General features: G+C 46.9%; 1 protein-coding gene across 1 annotated transcript in view; it reads right to left on the bottom strand.

Annotated features, from left to right (window-relative positions):
* Positions 1-16,161, bottom strand: part of CASD1 (CAS1 domain containing 1) — a 125,646-nt gene extending 109,485 nt beyond the window's left edge. The window contains exon 1 of the mRNA XM_029588901.1: positions 15,225-16,161. Within this exon, the coding sequence (XP_029444761.1) occupies positions 15,225-15,714 (490 nt within the window). The 5' untranslated portion in view covers positions 15,715-16,161. The remainder of the gene's footprint in view (positions 1-15,224) is intronic.
* Between the last annotated feature and the right edge of the window lie 6,051 nt (positions 16,162-22,212).

The raw sequence follows: 22,212 nt of genomic DNA, 5'->3' as shown, positions 1-22,212 counted from the left end.
GTTTTACCAATACAAGATTGAACAAAGCAGTTAACAATGATAAAAAATAAAGTAAAAACTATAAAATGAAATAAAAAATAAAATACAAACAACATAAAGATAGAATAAAAAAATACAATCAACATTTTGATCAATAAAACCAAAGACATTGTCTTTTCCCACGATGTGGGAGGCCGAGATCCCTTACAGGTTTATTTCCACCCATGCCATGAGGGGGTCTATCTCCAGGTACACCTGTTGGTTTCTGGTTCCTCCCTGGCGGTTGATGTAGGCAACGGTTGTGGTGTTGTCTGACAGACTCGCCCCGGAGTCTGTGGCTGAATCGTAGATAGGCTAGTCTGACTGCTCGGGCTTCCAGTCGGTTTATGTTCCATCCCACCTCTTCCTTGTCCCATTGTCCCTGGGCCATCAGTTCCTGACAGTGGGCTCCCCACCCTCACAGGCTCGCATCCATGGTGAGCAAGATCAAGTTCGGTGGGGATAGTTTTACTCTTTTGCTCAGATGGTCTTCCTGTAGCCACCATTGGATCTGGGTTCGAATCTCTGCTGGTAGCTGGAAGTGAATGGAGTAGTTCTGGGACGTCGGGTTCCATCGTGACAGTAGGGAATGTTGTACTGGGTGCATGTGGGCCCTTGCCCATGGAACAACTTCCAGGGTTGATGTCATGAGGCTGAGGACTTGGAGGTAGTCCCATAACTTGGGGCGAGCATAGTTCAAGAGTTTTTGCAGCTGACCCATCAGTTTCCTTCTCCTTGGAGGGTGAAGGACAACCTTGTCCTGCTTGATGTCGAACCGGACTCCCAGGTACTCTAGCGATTGGGAGGGCTGCATGCAGCTCTTGGCTGTGTTGACGACCCACCCGAGATTCTGCGGCAGATTCTTGACTCTGGTGGTCATCTGGTGACTCTCCTCTGGAGATTTTGCCCTGATCAGCCAATCGTCCAGGTAAGGATGTACGAGGATTCCTTCTTTCCTCAGTGTTGCCGCCATTACCACCATGATTTTGGTGAAGGTCTGAGGGGCGGTAGCTAGTCCAAAGGGTAGTGCTCGAAACTGGTAATGATGGTTCAGTATCGCAAAGCGTAGGAAGCGCGGATGGTCATGATGGGCCAGGATGTGGAGATAGTCTTCGGATAGATCCAGTGAGGTCAGGAATTCTCCCGGCTATACTGCCCTTATGACTGAGCATAGGGTTTCCATGCGGAAGTGTGGTACCCTCAGGTAACTATTGACGGTCTTGAGGTCCAGAATGGGCCAGAATGTTCCTTCCTTCTTGGGAACGATAAAATAAATGGAACAGTGACCAGTATTTTGTTGGTTCACGGGCACCGGGGTTATCGCCTTTAGGCCGAGTAGTCTTGCCAGTGTGGTTTCCACTGCCGTACTCTTGGAGTGGGAGTGGCATGGTGATCTCACAAATTTGTCTGGAGGGATGCTGTGGAAGTCCAGATAGTATCCCTCTTGAATGATGGTTAGGACCCACTTGTCCGACGTTATCTCGACCCATCTTTGATAGAAGAGGTAAGTCTGTCCCTTATGACTTCTTCCTGTGGATGGGTCTGCTGATTCTCATTGTGAGGTGCGGCCAGGGCGCACCCCACAATGAGCCAGCTCCCCTCTTGTTGTGTCTGTCCCAAAAAGACTGAGCCCTGCCTGCAGGGCGAGGTGCTTGGTAGTGTGTGTTCTTGTACGGTCTAAAGCGCTGAGCTCCTCTGCCCTTGGTTCTTCGGGGGAAGGAGCGCTGATTTCTTTTGTTCCTGTCCTCTAGCAGACAAGGTACTGGAGATTCGCCCCATTTGTTGGCTAGCTTCTCCAATTCGCTTACAAACAAGAGAGATCCTTTAAAGGGCATCCTCATGAGGTTCGCTTTGGATGTCGCGTCAGCTGACCAATTTCGGAGCCATAGATGTCTTCTGGCTGCCACTGCCAAGGCAACATTCCTGGCTGAGGTGCGCATCCATGAGGAAGGATACCGCAGGTTCCATAGTCTCACTGGGCATGATTGTGCCTCTGGAGAGGAGCAAGCAAGAATGTGCCACCAGGGCGCAGCAGGAAGCGATCTGAAGAGTCATTGCTGCTACGTCAAAGGACTGTTTAAGGATGGATTCCAGTCGTTTGTCCTGGGCATCCTTTAGTGCCGCTCCTCCCTCAACGGGAATGGTCGTGCACTTGGAGGTTGCACAGACCATGGCGTCCACCTTTGGAACCGCAGGAGTTCCTTAGCCGCGGGTTCCAGGGAATATAGGGCTTCTAGGGCCCGTCCTCCTTTGAAGCTGGCCTCTGGGGCATTCCATTCCAGGTCAATCAGTTGCTGTACGGCTTGCAACTTTGAAAAATAGCATGAGGCCTGACAGAGGGAGACCAAGATGGGGGTTTATCTTTGGTTCCGCTGTGGTGTCCGTGCCTGGAATGTCCAGCGTCTTCAGGGTCTGGAACACAAGAGCTGGTAACTCGTCTTTGGAGAAGAATCGCAGCATGGTTCGGTATGGTTCCATCCCTGGGGGGGGGATTTCTCCTTCCTCCAGGGAGTCAGTCTCATCCTCCAAGGTGTCTGTATCCCCGATAGGGAGGCTCTTGCTTAGGAAGGGCACGTCTTGATGGGTCCGAGAGGTGCTTGGAAGGTCTTGCGCTTCTGGTGGCGCCTGGGACTGAGTCGCAGCCAGTACTGAGTATGCTTGGACAAAGGTTTGCAGCCCTTTGAAGAATTCCACCCAGGAAAAAGCCCCTGGGTCCATGTTGATTACAGGAGGCGTTATAGTGGAGGCCCCGGAGGTGCCTTCCTGTGTAGGTGCCGAGTTGGAGACACAGAGGTCCGGGGTACTATCATTAGTGGATCCGGATCCCTCTACTGGCTGTGACGGGCCTTGCTTTGGTTCCCCCTGAACCTCTTCACACTGCTGGCATAGGGAGGAGGCCAGGTTGCGCAACTCTCGGGTGGCAGGCTGGGCAGGGGGCTTGTCCCTTGGCCTTCTTGGCAGGCGGTGCTATGGTTTGTGCTCGTGGGGAGCTTCAAAACTCGTCTGTGCGCATAGGAGTGTGCGCCTGGAGGTTTAGTTGTGCGCGTAGGAGTGCGCATAAGATGTGCGTGCGGAGTGCGCAGGCTACTACTTTGTGCGCCTGGTTGAGATGTGTGCGCACGGCACTATCTGTGCGCTTGGCAGTTTAGGCGGGCTGCTATGCGCCCGGCACAGTTATGCGCGTTGCTGTGCACATGGCACAGATGTGCGGACAATACGGGGGTCAAGGTGGGGGGGGGAAATGGCACTGACGACCATGTGGACAAGATGGCGACACCCCCCCCCCCCCCCCCCGGAGGGTCTCCACGTGGATCGTGGTCTAGCCCAGACGGGACTGCTCAACCCGATTTAACAGACACCAGAAAGGACGATCTGTGTGGCTATTCGAGCCTCTGAGACCGGACACTTAAGAGAGGTTTCTACCTTACCTGGTCTTGGTGTTTCCCGGTCTCGTGCCAGGCAGTCTCCGGCTGCGGGGGGGGAGAGGGAGTTACTTTCACCGCTGCGCTCGATTCTGCACCCGCTGCCTCTCAGCCACCCTGGGGGCTAAGTCCATGCCAGGAGCCGGCTACCGGACCGAGGCTTGCCTCTGAGGGATCTCGGAAATCACCTCAGGAATTCTCGACTGGGGGAGGGACCCTTAGGTATCACCACAGGAGAGCGGGGCTTGTCTTTTAGAGGTAAGATTTCTTTCTTCTTTGGTTTAAAATTGCTAACACTATTCTAGTGTGTGTAGTGTTCCTATCTGCTTAGGAGACAGAGAAATACTGAAGAGCTAAGCTTCCTGCACGGGTATATGTAGGCTGACATCAGCTTTGAAATCTGACTCCGTCTCCCATCTGCTATCAGGAGTACACTATACCCATTGGCCCTGAGTCCATCTGGCTACACGTTAGGAAAACATACAATTATGTTTTCCTAACGTGAAACTAGAACCTCAGTTCTAGTTTGATGTATTTAATGCACTCCCGTTTCATGTAAACCAGCAAGATATGTTCTCATGATTGCCGGTATATAAAAACCTTAAATAAATAAAATAAATAAATTATTCTTGTTTGTCGTATATGTTTATCTTGACTAGACAGTAAGCTCCATGGCGCAGTGACTTTCTCTTATTAGTAATGCTTTAGAAATGATAAATAGTAGTAATAGTACACATCAACAGTGGTCTGGCTGTGTACATCCTGAAGGACTTCTATTTACCCTGGTTAAGAAGCAATGCTCTAGCATATAGACATTTAGGCCTGTAAGTCTCAGGTCATAACACTTATGGTGCAGGCTCCACTAATCAAATAATATTTTGTAGTGTTCAGTAGTGGCTAGAACTAAGATGCAATTAAACCACCAAAATGCCAGCTCTATGAGGACTCTCTTGTTTCTTTCTCTCCTCTTCTTGGAGCTATACTGATGAGTGCTCTATGAATTGCTTGCTGAGGATCGAAGGGAGGGCCCTGTGGAGAACAGTAGTCTTTTGTCTAATAGCAGCCTTGCTATAATCTGTTCCTTCAATGTGACTAACTTAACTGTTCTGTACACAGCTGGCAAAGGGAAAGTCTTGTGGAGGGCAGATACTTTTTGTCCAACAGCAGTTTGGCTGTCACCAGACCCTTAGCTGCGACTAGCTCAGTTGCTCTGTGCACAGAATGGGGCCTTTATTGGTCACCGAGCCAGAGAGTTATGATTAACCAAGAGCTGCCACTACAAAAGAACTACGTGTGCAGTAGGCCCCCGCTGGGTTCCTCTAGTTGCAAAGTCATACTGCTCAGTATACAGTAAAAGAATGGACCATCTTTGCCACAGCACTCTTCACTGAAGGCTGCTGTAATGGTCCAAGTCAGATTCTGTAAAAGAGTGATCCTTAGTCTCTGTGGGGATTTTTTAGTTAAGAGTTTGAGGGGTCAAGAGCTTTTTACCTCTTGTTCCACTCCAAGAAATCTGTAGGCTCATGGGAAGGAGCCTAGGTAATGGGTGAGGGATGTGATGCTAGCTGGTATGCTATTTCTCTCCATGACACTATTTTGGAAGAAAGGTTTTTATTTGTCCTTCCTATGGAGGAAAGATATTGCCAAAGTCTCGGACAAACATTTCTGACCCTTTGCTGGACAAAACTCAGGAAGTATTTTTTGTTAGTAAAGAGTTTTGCTCTGTGATTGGAAGTTCTCTTTTTGGTAACTAAACACTCTCCTCTATGTCATTCAGTCAAGAAAGATTCAGTTGCCCACTTGGCATATCTTGGAAGGAGGAGTGACTATCCATCCTGTACCATATTAGGGTATAGAACTGAAGGAGAAGAGCTACCAATCTGAAGTTTGTCCAGCAGATAAAGAGAGGAGTGACAAAAGGAAGAAAAAGTGAGATCAAGCAATGTATTCCATACAGACCATACACAGGCAACTCTAAAGGTCCAGGAGAGACCAGAGGGACACCAGGGAATACTTCAAGGAAGAACAGAGACAGATTTGTAGAAATGTATTTCTGTAAAATGAATGTGACTGGAAGAAATATTACACTGTGCCAAATAATTATCATGTAACACGTGACTCAGCAAAGTCCTGATTGTTACTGGCATTTAAAAGACTAGAATATATATATATATATATTATATATCTACCTTATAAACGGGCTCTGACCGACGGCCCGCAAATGCGCAGTAGAGAGCAGCTCTACCGCGCATGCGAGCACGTCAGTCAGAGCCGAGCGTGCCCGGAAAAAAATAATGGCGCTGGGGCCGCAGGAGTGGCGGTGGCGGTGAGAAGCAGGAGCGGCGGCGGCGGGGGCGGCGAGAAGCAGGAGTGGGAGGAGCAGTAGCAGCGGCAGCGACGAAGAGCAGGAACGGGAGGAGCAGTAGCGGCGCCGCGCGCAGGAGGGACACCCCCCCCCCCCCTGAGATCTTCCGTCTGCCGGTTGTGGATCTTAAAGGGGAGGGGATTGAGAGAGGGGGAGTGACTGAGGAGAGGGGGGAGTGAGAGAGAGGGAGGGAGGGGAGAGGGAGGGAGGGAGGAAGGTGAGAGAGAGGGAGGGGGGGAGTGAGAGGGAGGGGGAGAGAGGGAGGGGAGAGAGTGAGGGAGAGGGAGTGGGAAGGAAATGGGCCGAGCCCGTTGTTACGGGCTTAACGGCTAGTATATATATATATCCTTCCTTATGTAACAGCCAGCACGGGGGTAAATAGGGTTCATCCTTAGTACTGGGGCTAAGTCCTTGTCTTTCTTTCTATCTGCCCTGAATATAGGTCCTCCATTGGGAAGGGTGGGAAATAAACCTCCAAGACCAAGGTGTTATATATATTCAGGGCAGATAGAAAGAAAGAAAGACAAGGACTTAGCCCCAGTACTAAGGATTAACCCTCTGTGCTGGCTGTTACATAAGGAAGGATGAGGGGTAGGGAAGAACAGAGGGAAAGGGAAGAGAGGCAATGAAAGAGGAAAAGGTGGAGGGGAAAAACAGCACTTAGTTTGTGGTCCATCAGTTATCACAAATTTTGTTGCTTCTACCACACTTAAGGACCCCGGTTAGATGCTCCTTTAGTTAAATCAACCAAATACAATCAAACACCTAATCAAACTGGCATCCATGTAGTCAAAATAATACCTGGTACTGATTAGTTTTTTTTGTCATACGGTACCAAGAAAACTGCTCACTGGCTATTACCTTCATTACACCAATGCTATTTGCAACACATAAACCCATAAAACTTAAAAAAAAAAAAAGAGTACACATAAGTCCTGATGGCACAACCCCAAAGATCCTGTTGGATTTCTATCAAAATTTGCTGTCAATTGTTTAACTGAAACTGTTTACATAAGGGAATGGGATAATTATAAGCACAGGAGCAGTAACTACTAAACTGCAAGGATTTTGACACACCTATTCCCTTCCTGTCACCATTTTTCTTGAAAGTCAGTACCCTAATGAATAAAATAATGTAAAATGTTTTTGTTTTTTTAACCTATAAACAGCAGTTGAAATACCAGCATTTAACATCATTTGATTAGGTTATCCATCTCCCTGCACACACTAAAACACCTATTTTTTAAAAGAATTAATTGAAATTTGATATATAATCTATATGGTGATAGTGATTTCATTCTGTGTGGACTCTTATAGGGCAATGCTCTAAGCAGTGTTACTCATAGGTGTGCTATGCACTAATGATTTAGCACAGTAAGCGTATAAAAGAGAGAGATGAGCTGATTTGCCATTAATCCCCCTATTTACTAACAGGCCGATACAGTACAGTGCGCTCCGATGGAGCGCACTGTTAGCCTGCTCTTGGACGCGCGTTTTCCCTTACCCCTTATTCAGTAAGGTGAGGAAAACACGCGTCCAATCCGCGGCACCTAATAGCGCCCTCAACATGCAAATGCATGTTGACGGCCCTATTAAGTATGCGTGCGGGATACGGAAAGTAAAATGTGCAGCCAAGCTGCACATTTTACTTTCCGAAATTAGCGCTGACCCAAAGGTAGGCACTAATTTCTTCCGGCACCGGGAAAGTGCACAGAAAAGCAGTAAAAACTGCTTTTCTGTGCACCCTCCGACTTAATATCATGGCGATACTAAGTCGGAGGTCCCGAAGAGTAAAAAAAAAAGTTTAAAAAAAAAAGATGTTTTGAATTCGGCCCGCGGCTGTCGGGCCAAAAACCGGATGCTCAATTTTGCCAGTGTCCGGTTTCCGAGCCCGTGGCTGTCAGTGGGCTCGAGAACCAACGCCGGCAAAATTGAGTGTCGGCTGTCAAACCCGCTGACAGCTGCCGCTCCTGTCAAAAAGGAGGCGCTAGGGACGCGCTAGTGTCCCTAGCGCCTCCTTTTGCCCATTTTTACCGCTGGGTCTAAGTTAAATACTGAATCGCGCACACCGGCGAGTGGCCGGTTCGCCCGCTCTCCCGCGGACTTTACTGTATCGGCCTGTAAAGCAGCCTGCCAGGAACAATATTTCCTATGGAGTTTTACCATGGAAAATTTACCTCTTGGAGGAGGTCACACTATAGTCTATGCATGAGCACTGGCTGCTTCCAGAGGGTGGAGTGTAGTGGAAAATGCTAGATAAGGTGGAAAATGGGGGGGGGGGGGGGGGCAGCAACCTGGGTCCTTATGACTCCTACCTCCCCCTTCCAACTGAAGGGTTACCTATCTGCTCCCTGCTAGCGTGCCTTCTGAGTCCACAATGATAATCTCTCTAGCTTTGTTACAGATACTGCACAGGTCAGAGCACAAATCTATGGAGAGCAGAAACCTGCCAGTTGGGGGTGGGGGTAAAAGACCTGGAGAATGACTTGGGAAGGGTGTATTTCTTCTTGAGGGGGGAAGAACATCACACCATGCAGTTGTGACAGTGTTGAACTGGATGTTCTCTCCTTAACAAGGTAAAAAAAAACCAAAAAAACAAAGAGTGATTGAACTATCTTGCATAGAAATTAGAGATGTGAATTGGAACCAGAATCGGATCCGATATCAGTTCCGATTCACATCTCTAATAGAAATACTATTTCTATTACCTATTTGTGTAATATAAATAATCACTTAGATAAGCAAGCCACGCAGTTTTTTTTTTATTTTTGGAATAGGGATGTCAGCAAGCCAGGAACTTTTAAGTTCTATATGTAAGACCAACTTGGTCTGAAGTGGACAACCTGGGCTTCTCAATTATTCATCCTCTTTAAAACCTCTTACCCGGACGGGGCCACCGCCGACAGCGCGACCAGACGAAGCACCGCTCCAGGCCCGCTCCCCTCGCGGCCGAAGCCCACCCCCCACCGAGAACCAGCCAACCAGCAGACGGCTGCAAGGCAACCAATCACACCACGACTAGTAGACCAGCAGCACCTTTAAAATTCAGTCTTCTCAGGCGCCGCACGCCGAGCGTCGCGCGCCGAAGGAGCACGCCAAAGGGGCTTGCCCCTTTGTCTCGCCCCTTAGTTGCAGCCCCGAAGGAGCCCCGACCCCTACCCCGGAGTGGCCACAGACAAACCTCTGCTTAATGTAACTTTCCATACAGCAAAAGTGTTTTCAACTCTACGGATTTCACAGCTGCAACGCTCCGCCTTCCAGGCCCCTAACTGCATCTCATCACCTTCTACTAGGGTTCGTGCGGTCGCCACCACCCACTCGGGGACCCTCGGCCTTCACACAAAGTCTAACCTACCAATTCCTTAAGCAACCAGCTTTCATCTCGACAGTCAACCAGCAACAAACTACATCTGCCCACCTAGCAGCATTCAACCAGCACCAGACAACATCTTCCTGCCTTCAGCACTCAACCAACTTCTCAAGCTACTTTCCCATCATGCACCCCGTAACCATCCCCATCATCCACAACCAAAGATGGAGAGCACCCAAGCTCCCCACCACACCTCACCACTCCACCACAACCGCCAACAAAGACTCAGGCCCATCATGCTGACACCTATCACCCAATGCCTTGGCCTGGCTCTTTTCTCAATCACACTGTTTAATGCGCAATCCATATCCAAGAAAACGCACACACTCAATGACTTCCTATCCGACTCTAAACCAGATATCTGTGCCATCACAGAAACCTGGTTAAAACCAACTGACACAACTCTAATCAACCAGCTTCCTATCCAGACCTACAACATACTGTCCATACCCAGACGCAAAAAAAGAGGAGGAGGCCTCCTCTTAGCAACAAAAAAAACACTAGGTCTGTCATTGCAGACATCCAATACCATAGCCAATCTGGAATTCGCTTTATTCAACTCTAAACATCTGACTATAGCCCTAATCTACGCTCCTCCCGGTCTCTTGGAATCAGACCCTTCCCCAATCATAGAACTAACAGCAAAACACTTAAATTCAGGAAAACCGGCTATCTTGATGGGAGACTTCAACCTCCACGTGGATGTCCAACCTCATTCCTCCAACTGCAAAACCCTTCTTTCCTCCCTCACCTATATGGGTTTCAGACAAATTGTGACAGAACCTACCCACAAAGCTGGACATACCTTAGACCTGATCTTTATAAACGAAGGTCTGTCATCCCACTCCACTCCAACCTGCCTTGCGGTTCCTTGGACTGACCACCGAGTCATCTCTTCAATGTTAAAGATCCTTGAGCCTCTTCCCCTAACAACCCAAACAATTAACATCTCAGTCAGGAAACAGTGCTCAGGAGATCACCTAAGCAAACACCTAGCCAAAGAACTAATGAATCTGGACCTCACCGACGCTAACTCAGCAACTTCATCATGGCTCAACATCACCAACAAGGTTGCAGATCATGTATGTCCCTTGACTACAAAGTCTATCAACCCGGACAAAGACAACAGGAAACCTTGGTTCACCACAGAACTAAAGTCTCGTAAACACGAGCTTAGAAACAAGGAAAACCAATGGCGTAAAAGCCCATCTACAACAACCCTCCTCAACTACAAATCATGCCTCAACACCTACAGAAACGAAATCAACAAAACAAAAAGAGAATTTTTCTCCAAAAAGATACACCACTTCTCATTTGATTCAAGAGCACTCTTCTCTTATGTCTCAGCCCTCACTAATCCTCCCGGACCAAACATCCCAGATGACCAAGCTCTAAAAAAAAAGCCAGTGAACTTGCCGATTTTTTCGACAACAAAATCACAGCCCTCGTAGCCCCCCTCAAAGGGCCAACGCCGCTCGCTAGCCTCACAAGCAACCACAGCCAGCAATCAGATACAACAACCGTTTCTCAACCCAACACTCACACAGCAGTGCTCGAATCTCTCGAACCCACATCCACCTTAGAAATAGCAAATATCCTTAAGAAGATAAAACCGTCCTCTCACCCCTTAGACCATATACCATCAAACCTGCTGAGTTCAATCCATGACATCATTGCCAAGCCAGTTGCCGATATCATCAACTGCTCCCTCGCCCAAGGCCAAGTTCCTGAACAACTCAAGTTAGCACTGCTCAAACCTCTCCTCAAAAAACCCAACCTTCCCACTACAGATCTGGCTAACTACAGACCTATAGCTAACCTCCCTATGCTAGCTAAAATTATGGAGAAAATTGTCAACAGACAACTTTCTGAATTCCTTGACGACAACAATATCCTCACCAACAACCAATATGGATTCCGAAAGAAAAAGAGCACCGAATCCTTATTAGCCACCCTAACGGACACCATTATCTTCAATCTCGAAAAAGGCCAACCTTGTCTCCTCGCGCTTCTGGATCTTTCCTCAGCGTTCGACACCGTGAACCACCCTAGCCTACTACAACAACTAACAGACATCGGCATCACTGGAGCAGCTCTCAACTGGTTTAAGTCCTTCCTAGAGAACAGAACATACAAAGTTAAGATAAACAACAAGGAATCTCACCCCATCCAAGTCAAGATGGGGGTACCACAAGGATCATCACTCTCACCCACCCTTTTCAACATTTACCTGCTCCCTCTCTGTCATCTACTTACTAACCTCAAGCTCACCCATTTCTTATACGCGGATGACATTCAAATTCTCATCCCTATCACAGAGACCATACACAAAACCATGGCCTACTGGAAAAAATGCCTCTCATCCATCAACGATCTTCTAACCAGCCTCAACCTGGTGCTAAACACCAAAAAAACGGAAATTCTCATCATAGCACCAGATCAATCTGCCCTGCCAACATCCAACAACTCTCCAGACACCTCAGGATATTCCACCGCACCTCAAGTCAGAGATCTGGGAGTACTACTAGACAACAGACTCAGCCTCAATAAATTCATAAATAACACTACAAAAGAATGCTTCTTTAAATTACAAGTGCTAAAGAAACTAAAGCCCCTTCTACTCTATAGGGATTTCCGCACAGTACTCCAAGCCATCATTCTCACTAAATTAGACTACTGTAATTCACTCCTGCAGGGCCTTCCAGCATACACTACCAAACCACTCCAGATGGTTCTGAATGCCACTGCAAGGATCCTTACCAATGCCAAAAAAAGGGACCATATCACCCCAATCCTACAGCATCTCCACTGGCTTCCCATCAAATATAGGATTCAGTTCAAGACCTGCATGATGGTTCACAAGGCACTACATAACATCTCCCCACTCAACTTAACTTTCCAGCTTCAACTACACTCTTCTTACAAACCAACTAGAAGGGCATACCAGAACAGAATGATCACCCAACCTGCAAAATCTACCCTGAGGAAACGCGCTCTATCCACAGTGGGCCCGTCTCTCTGGAACTCACTACCACCGGACCTCCGCCTTGAACCGTGCCATACTACATTCAAGGTGAAACTCAAAACTTGGCTCTTCCATCAAGCTTTCCCAGAAAGCTAAAAAAAAAAAAAAAAAAAAAAAGCAGGAAGAACAAACATCCAGCCTTGTCTTACAGCAATAATGTAATGCTCACATTGAGCCAGTTATATGTTCCAAGTTGTTTTCTAAGTTGATCTTAGTTGTTTCTTAATAGATTATACTGTATTATAGTTATTCTGTTCATTATATTCGATATGTTCCATGTAAACCGCCTCCCCGGCGATAGTTATCTCTGTTAAATGTGAACCGGAGTGATATGTATTGTATACAGGAACTTCCGGTATATAAAAACCAAAAAATAAATAAATAAATAAATAAATGTGTCTCTAAAGAAATTTGTTTTAAGTTTTTATATTGCACATAAAAAAAAGTAACTAATCCCAAAATTGTTTCACAGTGTGAACAAATACACAGAAAGATTATATTATACATTAACTAGTGCCAAAGGCAGCAAATAAAATCCCAAGAGCTGAACTTTCAGCGATGTTCTGCCTCAGGGGGAAAGTTTAGCAAAAATATTTATCTTGCAAGCATGTTTTAAGATGGACACTCACTCCATGTAGGAATTAAAAGCTCCCAGCTTGCTGATATCCCTATTCCAAAAATAAAAAAAGTGTGTTGGCATGCTTATCTAAGTGATTACTTATATCACTATCATTATAGCCTATTTGTGCTCCCTTAGCATGGCCAGTATAGCACTGCTGCAATCTGCATCACATTAATTTAGTGTGTTATGTGCAAAAGCCCATTTTACAGCTCATCTTTCACTGAAATGTTACCTGGCTTTTCAAAAATGCATTTCACAGTGAAGACACTGAATAAATACAGCTGAAAGTCACCCACATATAAAAAGTGGAATTTATTATTTTATTATTTTACTCATAATTATTAAATTAAAAACAGCATACACATATATGATTATCCCAACAATCATATAAATGGTAACCCCAACCCACTTCTCATTTAGAGTATATTATTGAACTATGTAACTGTAAATATTGGCACACTATGGATAACTTAAAAACCAAACCTATTTCGTGCCTAAATGTAAACCGTTGTGATGGTACATTACTAAACAACGGTATAGAAAGGTTTTTAAATAAATAAATAAAATAGAGCAATAACCTCTAAGGCCAGTTTCTGTTGCCCTACACACTGCTGAGGTATCTTTGGAAAGAGTAAAAGGTGCCATTCTGGTGAAAAATAGTATTTTTAAGGGAGAATGTGTCATTTAAAACAAAAACAAAAAAAAAGGAAAATAAGAGGCTGTGTCCCAGCTGTTTAAGAGATGTTCTAAAAATATCCAACTCATAGTGCATTATTGTTTTTTTCTGTCAGCACAGTGCCAGGGCATCTCTTCCCTGGGCCCTGGAACGAGAGATATGAGCCCAGATCTGGGGAAGCCATTAGGAGGAGAATAGATAGTAGGGATGTGGGATGGGATCCCCACCCTGAGTCTTGGAAACTGAGTGTGCCATAGGAAAACTGACAAAAACAATCGTTTGTGATTTTGTGTGTGTACTGATTTTTATGAACAGTTTTTTTCCATTAGGATTGATAAGGAGAAATAGCATTTGTTAAACAGATCTCAAGGGTTTCATGGGCATTTAGAAGCAAGAAAGGAGCAAATGGCAGTTTTACTAGTTTTATTCTAAGGAAGTGCAAGAAAGTATTCCATTAGTCCAAAAAACCTTGTACCATATATAGGCTACACAACGCTATAGAAACAATGAACAAAGCTGATTTGATCTATTATCTCTGTAATGAACTAATTGTATTGACAATTCTGGACTCAAACCGGACTAGCATTTTTAATAGTAAAAGCCCTATCAATCGGACTTTTGTCTGAAACTACAATGTCAATGAGAGTCTAAATTGTTTCAGGTCATCTTTTAAACAAAACACGAAAAAAAAAAATCACAAAATTGTATTTCTTTTCTTTCATTTTTAGTTAGCGCTATTTCTGAACAGCATGTATTATCTGCCAAAAGCCCCCACTCAAACAGCATCTGGACTAGAACCACCCCCAACCAAATGAAATGGCATTTTTCCAGTCTGGATATCCCTAATCAGCAATAACAATGGCAGTTTTACAGCGCAAGGCTAATCTTCAAACACTAGAAACATTGGCCTTGGAAAATGGCTAACATAGTAACAATGGCAGAAAAGGACCAGATGGTCCATGCAGTCTGCTCAACAAGCTTCTTATATCTGCTGCTCCGTGCAGGATTGCCTTACGTTTCTCCCAAGGATAGTACTACCTCTCCGTGCAGTTACTCCCAAACATTATAGTAAGGGTAGCAATATTTACAATCAATCAAAACCAAGCAACTGTCAAACCCATCAATTACTGATAGCAACATTTTTACTGGGTTCGAGAGCCTTCTTGATAATTCAGACAATGCTGCTTGCCGTTCTCGAAAAGCGAGAGACCCAGTCCCTACCAATTTCTTGCCCGTTGGCAGCAAGTCCTCTCCTTCCAGAAAAGCTGCCTCCTCGCTCCCATGCCCAGCACCCCTACCTCATCCCTAGGGCAGAAAAAAAAACTGGTGGCAGAAGGGGACAGAGCCTGGAAGAGAGAAGCCCCGCTTCAGGGAAAGGTAAAGGAAGCCCTCAAGCTGTCTTCCAGAGGAAGCCAGCGATGGAGCATCTGTGCCAAAAAAGCAGGCAGCCCAATGTACATAGAGAGAGAGAGAGAGGTGCAGCCCCCTGTCATAGCGACTCACACTCAGGTGCAGCAGTGCGGCGCGCGCCCCGGGTGCGTGGGCTAGGGGGGAGCCGCGAGCCGCCCTCCCCCCTGCAAGGCAGTGCGCGGGATAGGTTTGTTTTCTGGCGAACAAATTATAACGCGAAAGGAAGGAAGGGAGGGAGGGTAAAAGACAGCCGAGCGCTTTTTTTTCTGGTACCTACTCCCGCCCGCCCCGCACTCTTTGCCCTGCCGGCTCTTACCTCGGTAGGGGCGGGAGGCGGCATGGCAGGCGGCGAGCAGCAGCACGGCGCCCAGGGCCAGCGCCTTGGCGTTCCTCACGCTGAAGTAGTGATTGATCTCGCGCTTGCCCAGGTTGTAGGCCAGGGCCGCCATCTTGGCTCCTCCATGACAACAGTGCGCGATGGGGCGAGCGAGCGCCGAGGGGCAGCACTGGGGATGCCAGAGCCCGCCCGGCGGCGCAGGAGGAGCGGCGGGGGACGAGGGCGGCTGCCGGGCGGCGAGGTCCGCCGGGTCCCCCGCTTTCCTCTCCGGTGGCGGCGGCAGCAGCGGCTCTCCCTCCTCTCCTCGCCTCCTGTTCTTCCTGTTGCCCCTCGTGGGCCCCCCCTCCTCTGCTTCCTCCTCCTCCTCCTTCTTCTCTTCGCTCGGTGGCTCCCTCTCGCCGCTGCCGCAGATCTCTCTCCGCTTCAGCAGCTCCGGGCCGCCGCCGTCGTCGCCGCTGCCCTGCGACATAGGAGGAGGGCGAGTCGCCGCCGCCGCCTCAATTCCCTTTTTAATCAGGAAACTTTCCGCACCCTGCGCCTCTTCTGTGTTCTTTCCCTTCCACGGGCTTGGTGCTCGACTGGACGTTGCTGTTGCCCAACAACTTTTACACCTGGAAAAGTTCGGCTGTTGTTTTTAGGCTGCGGTGTAAACTATATTCTTGGAGTTCGGTCAGGCGGTAGCTCTTTACCGAAGGGAAAACCCCCGTCCCCTGAAAAAACTGCATGAAATTCTCTCTTTGCCTGTGAATTTTGCCAGGTAGTTAACGAAATGTTTGCTTGTGTTCAGTCCTCCTTTTTCGAGAGTCCCGCCAACTGACCTGTCGGATCAAGCTCAGCAGTACCGGGCAGTTTTGTAGAAGGGGCAGTCAAATGAGCAGGACCTGCTGTCACTTCAGTTTTATTTTAACTACTCAAAAAAAAGTAAAAAAAAAAAAAAATTAAAAAGAGAGAGGGGAAAAAAAAACTATTACGCTTCCACAGATGAGCTGTGAGATAAAGGTCAAAATTTGTATTAGGTAAGCTCTTGAGTGCAGATTAAAAAAAAAAAAAAAAGCTGGTGGTGAGTATCCAATTTTCAGTATGATTTTTTTCACACAATAAACTAAAGTATTGGCGGTGTGGTGTCAGGACCTCTCCTGATGTAATCTCTCGTGTGTTATATTATAGGCCAGAGATAAAGTCAGTCCTTCAAACATATTTACAAATCTCTGTAATAAAGAAAATGGCCAATCAAATTCTTTGCTGAGTTGTTCATTTTTTTAAAATACCGGTTCCGGTTTAATTGTTTACTTCTTAAACCAGCCTCCCTCGGTTACCTATTTTTGTTATACTCCACCCCAGGATACTGCAGATTGGCAAGAAAACCAGGTCAACTTGTTCTTACTTCACAGTGTTGGTGTTTGACATTTTCTTTCCAATTTCTGTCTACCTTCCAGGTGTCTTACTTTGTAATTACAGTGTCTTGACATTAGGAAGTTATAGCAACAATACCCATTTGTTTTGAAAAAGCATAAAAAGTATGGCATGTACAGTTGATTAAATGCCACTGCTTTGTTTTGGCATTTAAAAACTTTAGGAACAAGGATATGGATTGAATTATACAAATAGTAAAATCAGCTATGTTAATTTTGTAGATACAGGGAGCTATGGGATCTGTAAATATATTTCATATATTGTTTGGAGAGGATGCATAAGTTAATGTTTTGGAAAAAAAAGTGAGAAGCTGAATGTGAACAGTAACAGAAAAAAATCTAGTTGATAATGTGCACATTATCTGGTTAATGTTCATATTATCCAAATTTCTCACTTTACCCAGAACTTATACATATTGTTTTTGCTCTAGTTGCAACTGTAACCTACGTTTACTAGCTAAAATGGCACTTAAGCGCCCCTTGTGGAATTGTTAATGGTTTGTGTTTTATCTGAATATGTTCCAGTTTTTAGATAGTTCACTCTTTGGAGAGAACTGAAACAAGCATGATATCCCTCTCCAGCATACAGCCCTAGAGGTCCAGCTCCCTGTAGAGCATTTGTAAGCTCCAGAGAGAGAAATGCCAACTGATTTATTGGGACTCCTCTTGTTGAGGCATGGGGGCAAACCATTTTCTGTGAGTACAATGAGGTTGCATCAGTCCATTTTGTAGTAAAATCTCAGAGATATGAGCAGCATTATTTGATGTGAATTATAAGATTGTGTCAGACAGGATTAATATCCATTGTTGTCTTGGCAGTTTGAGGATTTTATTGAACTGTAACTACTTAACTGGAACCTTTGCTGTATGTGTGCAAGAAAATAAAATGGTTGGACTTATTTGGAGTTAATTCCATGGTGTTATTTTGGAGTTACATAAAGCGTGGAGGGACTGGAAAGAAAGGAACACCCAAAGGTCCCTAGGAGAAACCTTGCTGATTCTGGGAGTATAGTGGCATGTTACAAATTGGCACCCGAAATGTGGCGCTTTTGAATGAAAAATGGAATTCAGAACTGCTTTGTTCCCCCTTCATCATGCCATGAACTGTTTATGCCACTCTTGGTGTTGCTTTGCCCTCATCTGTTGCCTTGGGATCTTCATGCCAGTGTTGTTGGTGTCCTTTGCCCCTCTTTTGGAACCTGGGAAGTTCTTGCCACTTCTGCTTCTGCTTTGCTTCTCTTATAATTCCTTGGAGCAGTGCTTCCCAAGCTTCTCCTGGAGGGACATCTATCTAGACAGGTTTTCAGGATTGCCACAATGAATATGCATGAGGCAAATTTGCATGTACTAAGTTTCCAATGTATGCAAATCTACCTCATGCATATTCATTATGGATTACCTGAAACCTGAATATTAGGTTTGCCTTCAGGAGAGGGTTGGAAACACCGCCTTAGAAAACTCCTTCCACTGCTGTTAGTTTTGTCCTTTTAGGGTGCCTTGGAGTACTCTTCTCCTTTCTGATGATGTCTACGCACAAACTTCAATAGAATTGATTAGAAAATCCTAATTTTGGAGACCAAAATAGACTGCCTTGCTTGCATCTTTGACTTTAATAGGAAATGATTGGACGAATGGAATAAATAAACACACACTTTATTTTTTCATCTGAAATCAATTAAACTAATTTTGGTGGTCTGTGAAATGAATAAATAAATCAAAACAAAATGTTTAACTCTATGCATCCCTGTGATATTTTTCTGCCATCATGTTTCTATAGCAAGAAACTAAAAGAATAAATCAATAAGAAAATCTCTATCTACAACTTTTGGCCTTCAAAAAGGAAATAAAGCTTATGGGTGACTTTAGGTCAGTCCTTCCTTTTTCATATCCCTCCTGATGCTGATTTCATGGCAAATGTCTTAATGCATTGGTATGAAAGTTAAAAAAAACAAAAAACCCACAAGACTGGCCAAAGGTCTCTCTCCAGAAACTGGATCAACTTCCAGCTCTGTTGACTATATCTGTTTGTTACAGATAAGAGTGAGGTAAGTAGTCAGTTAAGGTTAGATGATAAGCTAATAGATATATGTTAGTAATCTGCTACCTTTAAAAGTTGCTAGCAAGTAAATAATTGAAAATATGAATAAGAAAATACTGTTTAATGATAGAATTGTAACTTATATAACATCTATATGCTAGAGACAACACCATATAAACCATTATGTGTGTGTGCGTGTGTTTGTAAGTAGGGTGGAGGGGGAAGCAAAGTTCATTGTTAAAATACTTATGTTATCTTCATTGACAAACCTTTCTCAGTAAATAAAGCTGAGTTAGAATTGAAAACATAGAATGAATGTGAATTTAGTGGATTCATACAATCTTTGTTATGTGAAATATTTTTGTTCTGCAGTATCCTGTATGAGGTCCATGGCTTAAACCTAGAAGTGAATGCTGATTGGCTGACAGCACCTGAAAAGGGGCATTGTTTGAGTTGGACAAGTACGCTACCCCAGAGTACTCACGTAAAAACTCCCACAATTAAACCTATAATCATAAATGTTTCAGATTTGGTCCTCCTCAAACTTTATTTAGGTGAAAAAAATAACTTGTACAAGATTAATATTTGTTCACATTTTAAAATGTATACAATCCAAACTCTTGAAGTTCATTAGTGATACACCTTTTTATTTATAGTTACCATACTCTTCAGTCCTTACTAGCATTCCCAGATATAAACCCTCCTTCATGCTAAACTTATACTGTGTAAGGGATAGGGGATGTGTGAGCCCTTAATGCTGTGGTGTAGTTGATGCAACCTTGAGGGAGATATCCTGAGACTTACACAGGCAGCTGATGAATAGACTCAGTAATGGGCCAGACTGAAACTTCAATTCCCTGTACGTACCAGGATCAGTCCAGACTCCTGGGTTTTGCCCCCCCTCTAGCAGATGGAGACAGAAGTTTATAAACAAAAAACTCCGCCTATATATAGGCTGGTGCCACCTACAGTCTGGCAGTATTCTTCTGTCTCCTAGCAGGTGGAGAGGGTGCAAAACCTACAGTCTGGTTAGGGCCTATGTTTTAGGTGTAAAAAAAAAAAAAAAAAAAAGAATTTTGTGGTAGGAAGGTAGGTGTTCGGTTTTCAGTGGGAAGGGACCGCAGAGGCTTGCCTGCTGGTCCCAATCCCCGCCTCCCAGGGGAAGGTAGGGTCCTGAGGGGACCGTTCCCCCTGGTAGAGGCTGCCGAGGAGTGGGAGAGCCCCACATACCGGCTTGACAGGGCTGGGGGTGATATCGGGGGTCCCGGCTCACTCCCCCCAGCCGGATCCGGATCCGAGGTAAGCTGTTTGAAAAAAAAAAAAAAAAGGATATTTTGGTGGTTTTTTTTTTCTGTGTGTGTGTGTGGTGTCCTTGTGCAGTACTTACTCCCTCGCGGTGCCTGGGGTTCGGCGATCCGGGGGGGAGGCTTCGGACAGGTTTGTTTTTTTTTATTCTTGTCTCGGGCTCTCTCTCTCTCTCCGCGGCGTTTTAGATGCCTAGGCAGGCTTCTTGCAGAGCCTGCGGGTCCGTGGCAGGGCGGCTGTCGCGCGACAGCCTCTGTTCCTCGTGCGTGGGCGGCGGAGAGGGAGGGTCGGCGGTGACTCCAGCACCTCGGCGGGGTAGGCAGGAGCGCGATGTGTCGGCGTTCGCGGAGCGTTCGTCTGCTGCATCGTCGGGGACGGAGGCCATTTTGACGGCGTTTTCGGCGGGAACGGCGGCCATTTTCTCGGCGCGGGCAGCACAGATTAGCGCGGGCCGGCAGACCAGCGGACAGTTGCGGGAACCACCGCGTTTGTCCCCCCAGCGGGGGCCTGTAAGGGAGGAAGGGCCGGTAGGGCCCAGGTCTTCTAGGGATGATTCCCCCGCGGATGGGGGGGATGAGGAGGGGTCTTCAGACTCCTCCTTTAACTCCCGGTTCGTTTTACTGATGCATAAGGCCTTTAAAGCACGCCGCCTTGCCAGAAAGAGAGGTCCAGGGATCCCCGATTCTGAGATTGGAGCTCCAGCGGAGAAAGCCCCGAAGCCCGGTCCGGGGGGGGGGGGGGGCTGCCTCGGCCCAGGCCAAGGCCCCTTCGCTCCCGGGGGGCGGAGGGTGCTTCGATCTCCTCGTCGGAGTCAGAGGCGCTGGAAGAGCCGGAGGAGGATCTGGACTGCCCATCCCAGCCCCCGAGGGGGGTTGAGGGGGATGGAGAGCCGGAGACTAAGGATGCAGGGGCACCGCATGCTGCGGATGGGGACGATCCGAAGGTAGTTCGGTTGTTCCATAAGGATGAGTTAGGACCCCTCATCCCGGAAATCCTGGGGGAACTGGGAATTCTGCTTCCCCAAGTGGAATCTCGTCTGGGACAGACGGATCCGGTTGTCTTGGGGCTCAGGGGCCCGTCTTCGGCGTTTCCGCTACACTTCTCGGCCTCGGATTTGATGTTTAAGGAGTGGGATACTCCGGATTTGGGCCTCAAGGTTGCAAAAGCTATGGATAAGTTATATCCACTGCCGGAGGACGTTCTGGAACTTTTGCGCCTGCCACGGCTTGATTCGGCGGTGGCAGCGGTAACAAAAAAGACCACCATCCCGGTGACGGGAGGTACGGCGCTTAAAGATATACAGGATAGGAAGTTGGAAGTTCAGCTGAAGCGTATTTTTGAGGTCTCGGCGTTGGGAATCCGGGCAGCGATTTGTAGTAATTTTTCGTTGCGAGCAGGTCTTCGCTGGGCGCAGCAGCTTTTGGCAAATGAGTCCCTATCGCCGGACGAGGCGAGGCAGGCGAGTCGATTAGAGGCGGTCATCGCTTACAGTGCGGACGCTTTTTATGATCTCCTGCGCACTTCGGCACGGACCATGGTCTCTGCGGTGGCGGCGCGGCGCCTGTTGTGGCTTCGCCATTGGGCGGCGGATGGCACCTCCAAGGCTAGGCTAGGCTCCCTTCCCTTTAAGGGGAAGTTGCTCTTTGGCAAGGAGTTGGAGGACCTACTTGAATCCTTGGGGGAGAATAAAGTACACCGTTTACCGGAGAATAGACACCGTTTCCGGGGTACTCCAGCCGCTCAGCCGCGGTTTTGTGGGGGTCGTAGAACTTGAGCGGCACGCGGATCGAACTCTTCGTTCCGTCACAGTGCGACCCGACAACAATCGTACTCGCAGTCCTTTCGTGGGCGTCGATTCGGCCGTCCGGGGGCCAGTCCAGCTGTACAGGGTGGTAAGCCAGCACAATGATGTGAGGCCGGTCCATTCCTCGGTTCCCAGGATTGGAGGCAGGTTAAGCCGGTTTTACGAGGAGTGGGCCAAAATTACGTCGGATCAGTGGGTCTTAGAGGTGATAAAACACAGCTACGCGTTAGATTTTTCACACCGTCCATCTCAGTGTTTTCTGGTGTCTCCTTGCGGGTTTTCAGAAAAGCGTCGGGCGGTGCGGGAGACTCTGGCGCGGTTGCGCGAACTTGGGGCCATAGTGCCGGTTCCGACAGGCGAAATCCGACGGGGCCGGTATTCCATTTATTTCGTAGTACCCAAGAAGGA

The sequence above is a fragment of the Rhinatrema bivittatum genome, chromosome 2 (assembly GCF_901001135.1).
Source record: "Rhinatrema bivittatum chromosome 2, aRhiBiv1.1, whole genome shotgun sequence".
In the NCBI taxonomy this organism is placed as follows: domain Eukaryota; kingdom Metazoa; phylum Chordata; class Amphibia; order Gymnophiona; family Rhinatrematidae; genus Rhinatrema; species Rhinatrema bivittatum.
The sequence above is the reverse complement of the archived record's forward strand: the minus strand, read 5'-3'. Positions and strand labels throughout refer to the sequence as shown.